This window comes from Megalobrama amblycephala, linkage group LG1 (assembly GCF_018812025.1).
Source record: "Megalobrama amblycephala isolate DHTTF-2021 linkage group LG1, ASM1881202v1, whole genome shotgun sequence".
Taxonomy (NCBI): Eukaryota; Metazoa; Chordata; class Actinopteri; order Cypriniformes; family Xenocyprididae; genus Megalobrama; species Megalobrama amblycephala.
This window is the reverse complement of record NC_063044.1, coordinates 61,156,853-61,164,837: the sequence shown is the minus strand read 5'-3', so window position 1 is coordinate 61,164,837 and position 7,985 is coordinate 61,156,853. Positions and strand designations below refer to the sequence as shown.

The 7,985-nt window shown below is 36.5% G+C and overlaps 1 protein-coding gene across 1 annotated transcript; it reads right to left on the bottom strand.

The window, feature by feature from the left end:
- Window positions 1-717: 717 nt before the first annotated feature.
- Window positions 718-2,954, bottom strand: LOC125271970. Its single transcript, XM_048196430.1, has 2 exons — window positions 2,457-2,954; window positions 718-1,718 (listed from the first exon to the last, which is right to left on the bottom strand). Exons 1-2 carry the CDS (start codon window positions 2,872-2,874, stop codon window positions 718-720), a joined length of 1,419 nt encoding a protein of 472 aa, XP_048052387.1. The 5' UTR covers window positions 2,875-2,954.
- Between the last annotated feature and the right edge of the window lie 5,031 nt (window positions 2,955-7,985).

The window sequence follows — 7,985 nt, the reverse complement described above, 5'->3', positions numbered from 1 at the left end:
AGTTAATGTGTTACCAGCCGGGTTCGTCATTCACCCTGACGCACCACATCTCGGGGCCAGTCCAGACGGTCGGGTGTATGACCCTTCAGAGTCGCCTCCTTTTGGCCTGGTTGAGGTGAAGAGCAGCACAAAAACTGATCCATCTCAGGTTGCTCACCTCAAGGTGCAGGAAGGCCACGCCAGTCTGAGGCGTTCACATAAGTACTACTGGCAGGTTCAGGGCCAACTGGCAATCACAGGACTGACATGGTGTGACTTTGTTACCGATACCCTATCAACTTTAACTGTGGAAAGAATTTGGCGTGATGACTCATTCATAGCGGAAATGAAAGAGAAATTGGATATATATTATTATGGCACATACATGAATGCATACCTTGAATTACACTAATCTTGTCTTTACCAATCAGTTTAGCCTTCTGTCTTACTGTTGATAATCTGTAATGTTATTTTTTATTGTAAATGTTTGATGTTATTTGAGTTGTTATTAATCAGTTGATGTTACGCATACCAAAAAATTAAATGATGCACAATTTTGACCAAAATTGTTTTATTTGTTCATTGAATTTTTTAGTGAAATCAAAGTCACATTTCAACAGAAAAATATTAAGAATATAACAATTATTTAATTTGATTTTTAAGAATATGTGGGAACACTAAATTATTTACATACTATTTATTTACACATTATACATTATTTACATACCAAACATTAATTCACTCTTCAAAACAAAAAGGTCCTTGATAATTTGCCAAAACACAGCAGTTAAGCCAGATCTGATTCACACTGCCAATCAGTGTGAGCGGCACGGGAGAGTCCCAGATGTGAAAGGACTTTATCCTACCGATCACTCTTTCTACTATAATTCTGAGGCGGGCAATGGCTTGGGTTTGTTCCGTTTCCTCCTTGCTGAATTGAGCTGAACGCTTAAAAGGTGGAATGATGAGCTTAGATTCAACGTCAGCAAGGAGGTCTTGAATGAGGAACCCTTTGTCCGCCATGACATCGTCTCCTGGCTCCAGCAAGGGAAGGACTCCACTGATCCTGGTGATCTCCTTATCTGAGATGCACCCAGTGTACAGGGGTGAGATGAATGTCACCAAACCATTGGGAGCAACTCCAATTAGCCCTTTCAATGTCGTCCTGTTTTTGTAACTTGAAAATGTTTCTGACTGTAAGGTCAGGGATGAGGCTGTCTCCAGGGCAATTTCTGTGCAGTCCAGTATCACTCTGACATTGGGACAGTACCTCTGGAATTTAAGGGGCATAGTGGACTTAACCTTTTCCCTGCTTATCCAGATGGGAAGTGAGCTCAGCATCATAAAAAGATAATTGGCCCAGGTGATGGTAACCCTGCTAACCCTGGCAATGCTCACATTAAACATGTCAGCAATGAGCTGCTCCTTCATGCCAACAGCAACCCGCATGGAGTACATCAAGAACTCATCTATTAATGGCATGATGCGTGGTGGGCTGGGATCTTCGCAGCCTTCCTCACCTGCCCTCTGTGCTTTGGTCCAGTACACCAGTCTAAGTGCAGATGGTGCAATCGACTCCCAAAAAATAGTAAAAACACTCTCGGATGGAAATTTGGTGTAGAAACGTATTTGGTCGTCCGACGAACAGTATCGGCTGAAGAGAGTAGGGGGTGGTAGACCAGTGTTTTGCAACTTGGCTTCTAAGTCATGGATGTAATCCAAAGCCTCATCCAGAGCACCTGTAAAGATAAAGAAATTAAAAACCAGTCTTAACATATTTATGCTACCTTTCAACACAACACAGTAATCATGTTTTAAAAAGTATTTTAAGTATTTAATTACAAATTACATTTCATTTATTTTTGTTAAGGAAAATACAAATGACAAAATACTCAAAAGTAATTAAATACATGTAATTAAAATAGGGAAGGGGGGGGCACAACCTAACACAGGGCCAGTTGTAACACTTGTTTTAAATACTTCCACACATGCTAGTATGATGAAACTTAGTGTATTTACTAGCTGCCACATCAATAAATTGTTTCATTATTTTTTTTTTTTTAAATTACATTATTTTATATGAACACTTAATAATTGTATTTTATTGAGAAAATATTTTAAGATTTCTTGTATATTTTTTTGATTAGATCAGATTACATTTTAAACTGTTATATGGTCGTGCTATAAAATTAATTTGGGGAAAAAATAAATACTCTAAACCCAAAGTAGGTTTACAAAAATGGAGAAAGTCAAAAAGCGTTAGGTTGTGCCCCGCTCTCCCCTACTGCCCATCTCTGGCCCCTTACAGCTAGACAGCATGAGACTATGTTACAGATGTAGGCTAACGTTAGTTGAATTTCGTGAACAGCTTATATTATAAACATTGAATTTGTTCAGGTAGAAGTGCATTTATCCAATAACGGTACACATAACGTTAGTTGACTAGCGTTAACTAAACACATTATGAACAATCTTACCTGCAGGTGGGTGTGTCACGTAGTCGTGATCCATCCTTACTGCCTTAGCCACCATGTCGCTATCTTCACAGCATAGCTGTACAGACTGACGTTTGAAGGTTCTGTCATATACTGACTCCCTTCTCAAAGGAGCAGTAAAGTTGTTCCAAGGGAATAGGCTCGGGACAACACCACTCTTCAGGCGACGAACGACACAGCCACCACTGTAATCATCCGGAGCGAAGTGCCGGCTGCAGACATAGGTGCTACCTGTTTTTACATTAAAACTATGCCCTTCCTCTCTTCGGATCGCCTGTATCCATTTGGGTTTCAGGTTTGGATCCACAGGAAAAGAATGAAATGAAAGGTAGGGCTGTTTTTGGTTGGAAGACGAACAGCCTGGAACACAACAGAAACTGCGACTCTTCGACTCTGCCATTTTTCGTATCTGCCGCTATGATAACAGGAAATTCTACTACACTTCATTGACGTATTTCCGTTCGAAAAATGCGGAAGTGCGTAAAAGGTCTATACCCCATAGATTTTTTTTTTTCTCTCTTGTCTCCGTGAATACAGTAATAACTGATGGTAACTTTAACCACATTTAACAGTACATTAGCAACATGCTAACGAAACATTTAAAAAGACAGTTTACAAATATCACTAAAAAATATCATGTTATCATGGATCATGTCAGTTATTATTGCTCCATCTGCCATTTTTCGCTATTGTCCTTGCTTGCTTACCTAGTCTGATGATTTGGTTGTGCACATCCAGACGTTAATACTGGCTGCCCTTGTCTAATGCCTTTTATAATGTTGGAAACGTGGGCTGGCATATGCAAATATTGGGGGCGTACACCCCGACTGTTACGTAACAGTCGGTGTTATGTTGAGATTCGCCTGTTCTTCGGAGGTCTTTTAAACAAATGAGATTTATATAAGTAGGAGGAAACAATGGAGTTTGAGACTCACTATATGTCATTTCCATGTACTGAACTCTTGTTATTTAACTATGCCAAGATAAATTCAATTTTTCATTCGAGGGCACCTTTAAAGTGAATCTGTAGCCTACCTTTCTCATTCGGCACAAATCCAACTCTCTTCATTCTTGAAACGAATGCTAAACTTATTTATTATATGAGCTTTGTACTTCACTCGCATTATCAACATCATCCTTCACATATAACAGCACAGTGAGGCGGTGGTCACGGGTGGTAAACGGCAGACTGTATTACAGAATTGAATTGAGCAGTGTAACGTTTGGTTGATTGTATTTTATTTTAATATTTAACAGCTGCGATATCAAGTAAGCAATGCAAGAATTTGTGTGCACGCACGTGAGGCGCCAGCGTGACCACTGGATTTGTTTTCCTTCTATAAGACTGTAAACTGTATCCGTAATTTATGGGCATCCCATATGAAAAAAACCTGTATGTTTCATATACAGCAACCATATATATTCTTTACTCAAATCAGCCAGAATTTCCTTATGTGTTTCATATAAGTCCAATACATGTCATATACAAAATCAGACCGATTATGGCCACTTTCATACTAAAAAGCACACATAAAACTTGTATGGGATTTTTAGGTCATATATGAATACTGCAAAATTCTTATATGAGTTTTACATGACAACAGTATGTAATAGTATATGATTTTAGTAGAAAATGTGTATGAATATCAGTAAATTTCCTACACAAATCATTTAAAATTCTTGATTGAATCATATAGGATTCATTTAAATTTTGCATTATTTGCTCATATGAATTTTATACAGATTATATATGTTTTTAATAGGTAAATTGTGTGTCTGTTCTTCAAACTTTATATGTTTCCACCTAATACCTCATATCTCTACATATAATTATCTTTTATGATTTCAGTAAATATTACAATATCTCTGCATATACAAATCATATATGATTTCAGACAATTACTTGCACAAATTTACATTAAAAATACTTTTATTTCAACACAATCAACAAGACAATCAAATTATACTCCACAAGAGTAATTTAAAATTACAACTTGATATAAAACTGAACTTTGCGAAGGCAAAACACACACACACAAACACACTCCAACAACAACAACAAAATACCTTGAACACACGGTCACGGCTATCAATCATCAAAGACCATTAAGGTTTTCAGATGTTTTTGTTTTCTTCCCTCTAATTTCAGTAAGTTTGGCATTAATTGCTGTACCAATGCTGGCGGTCACCACATGAGGACACTTTCTGCAACGTTGCTCCTGTGAGACAAACAAATAAAAGGCAAAACATTGCTGATGTTAGGAAACAAAGTTGCCCACAGTCCATGACTACATATCAAGTTAGACAAATCAACAGCAGCATGTTTGGGAATCTGGACTTCCAAATGGAACCAGAAGTTGTGAGTTTGACAAGAATTGCTACTATTGTGGCAAGGAGCAAGAAACTTATTATTTCACTTTGAAATGAAAATTATCCCAAGCTTTACTCACCCTCAAGCCATCCTAGGTGTATATGACTTTCTTCTTTCTGATGAACACATTTGAAGAAATATTAATAGATATCCTGACACATCCAAGCTTTATAATGGCATGGCAGTGATAGTGATCAATGAGTATAAGGCTGAAGAAAGTGCCTCCATCCACATCCATCTATTATAAACGTACTCCACACAGCTCTGGGGCCCTAATAAAGGCCTTCTGAAGCGAAGCGATGCATTTGTGTAAAAAAATATTTATATTTAAACAAGTTATGAAGTAAAATATCTAGCTTCCACCAGACCGCCATCCATATTCAAGTTACGAAGAAAGTGTAAAACTCTTGCAGTTCACAAAGCTTACACTATGTCCTACACCTTCCCTAATAAACTTACGGAAAAAACTGTAACTGACGTGATTCCAATTTACTTCGTAACTTGAATATGGATTGCGGTCTGGCGGAAGCTAAATATTTTACTGCATAACTTGTTAAATATTGTTAAATTTTTAACACAAATGCATTGCTTCGATTCAGAAGGCCTTTATTAAGCTCCCTGGAGCCGTGTGGAGTACGTTTATGACGGATGGAGGCACTTTCTTCAGCCTTATATTCATTGATCCCGTTCACTGCCATTATAAAGCTTGGATGCATCAGAATATTTATTAATATTTCTCAGATTGTGTTCATCAGAAAAAAGAAAGTCATATACACCTAGGACAGCTTGAGGGCGAGTAAAGCTTGGGCTAATTTTCATTTGAAACTGAACAAATCCTTTAACCTAAACTTACTCCCACTGGATCACATTGAATATAGTAGTAACAACAACAACAACAACAACAACAACAACAGGGTTTCAGCACTTCATTGACTAGATAAACTAGTACACTACCTGTTCTGTTGGAAGGGCTCTGTAATTACTCTGTGGCAAATCCTGTCCCATCTTCCAAGTTACGTGACTGATGCTGACAAACAGAGACTTCAGGGCCATCTTCACTTCATTTAACAGATCTGGTAGCTCTAGCAACAAAAATGTAGCAAAATAAAATATGATAAAGCAATCTCTTACACCTATTTACTATGTGTACATATGGTCATCTAAGCTGATGAATTTAATGTTAATGATGTGTTTTACAAAGCCATCATGCCAGATGTTATAGGTTGGAAAACTTTCAGGTTTCTTGTCATATACTTGATAATACAATTAATTAGGGCTGCACGATTAATCGCATGCTATTCTCACGCGCATTTCGTCAGTAAAGCCGGTTCCCTGATTACCGCTAAATCGCCATCACCTGCTTTCAAATGAAGCGGCATTTAATAGACAGAGCCGTAGGTCACTGAAAAGCCACGCAATATCGCGTTCATATCGCAGATGAATCGCCTGCGATAATGAACGCGATATTGCGTGGCTTGTCCGTGAACTACGGCTCCGTCTATTAAAAGGCGCTCCGTTTAAAAACAGGTGATGGCGATTTAGCGGTAATCAGGGAACCGGCTTTACTGACGAAATGCGCGTGAGAATAGCATGCGATTAATCGTGCAGCCCTACAATTAATTACCAATAATTATTAAATTCTTTGTCTTAACTTTACATAGCAAGTTGAATAATAATATTGAAGCAATAGCAGTTCTACAAAAAATTGAAAGTTTGAAGTGCAAAGACAGTAAAAACTACTAAAGTAATCCACCAAACAGTTTGATAGCTGGCTGCTGATTCACCACAACAGTAAAGTATGTGCATTTTTCTTACTTTTTTTGTCATCGTTTCTCAATTTTTCATTTTCCTCCATTTTTTCAGCCTCTTCTGAGTCTCTGTCGAGGTTGTGCTTGATACTCATCAACAGTAATTAATTTCTCTGTGGTTTGGGAATCACTGTCCTTTTCCTTTCGGTCTGTCAAGAAACAAGAAACAAGAGATGGAAATGATACGCATTCATTTTCTTAGATATTTGTCTTCTTTCCTCAATAAATGTAAACAGATGAACATAAATGACTGTACCTGAAGGGGAGGGAGGCAGATCTCAAAGGAGATATGTTAATACTTTATTTTAAAGGTCCACAATTATGCATGTTACACACATACACACTAGTAATTAATGATCAACTTAAATAGGCTAGTAAGGGCATATTAGCCGTTATTTAAACCATATTTTTAGTGTAGTAAGGTACTTCAATTAAATAAACTGAACAATAAGAAGCTAGTAACTATGTTTAATCAGTGATGGTTTAGTTATAAATTGCTAAAGTTGTAAAGTGAAAGTTATATTTCGGTTTATTGACCAGAATAAACTATAATTATCACGTTCACACCCATGGAAAGAAAGTAAGACCTTGCAAAACACAACAATTAACTTTTGATTCAGACATTTCCATAAATCATATGAATACGGGTCAGTGACAAATATGGTGCGGCAAGATGAGAAATTAAAAAATCTTTTAAAAACCTGTTTTAAAAGCATGCATCAGGTACGTTAAAATGTATATATTGTGTCTAAGTTGATTTTATGTTGATAAAAATGACATTTGCACAATTTTTACTAAAGTTAAGAATGAATGTACCTAAAAATGTCAAATGGTGTAACCGCCAAAGAATGAGAAATATTAAATATGTTATCCACATAGATGGCATGTAAGCTCACTTATAGAAATATATACTTCAATTTAAAATATCAAATGAAAAATAATTTTATTAGAGTTATCTCTAAATGTAAATTTTAACGTGTTTTTGCAATATTTGGTGGGACACATGCTGAAAACACATTTGTTTTCTAAATAATCTTTGACAAATTATTTTAAAATTGTTTAAAATCATGTTATTACACTAAACTAGATGATTACATTTTATTCCACATTAATTTTTCTGTAAATAATTATATTTTTTATGAAAAATACTGGTTACGCCAATTGACACAAACCAGTTACACACCTGACCATGTTACTTCTACAGCCAAAGGCCATTGTTTGTTGAACAAATTGACACTGAAAATCAAGCATGACAGTCAGCAAGTTAAGTTAAGTGGTTTCAGTGATGAAAAACAACATCTGACAACAAGAAATAATCATAGTAATGAACAG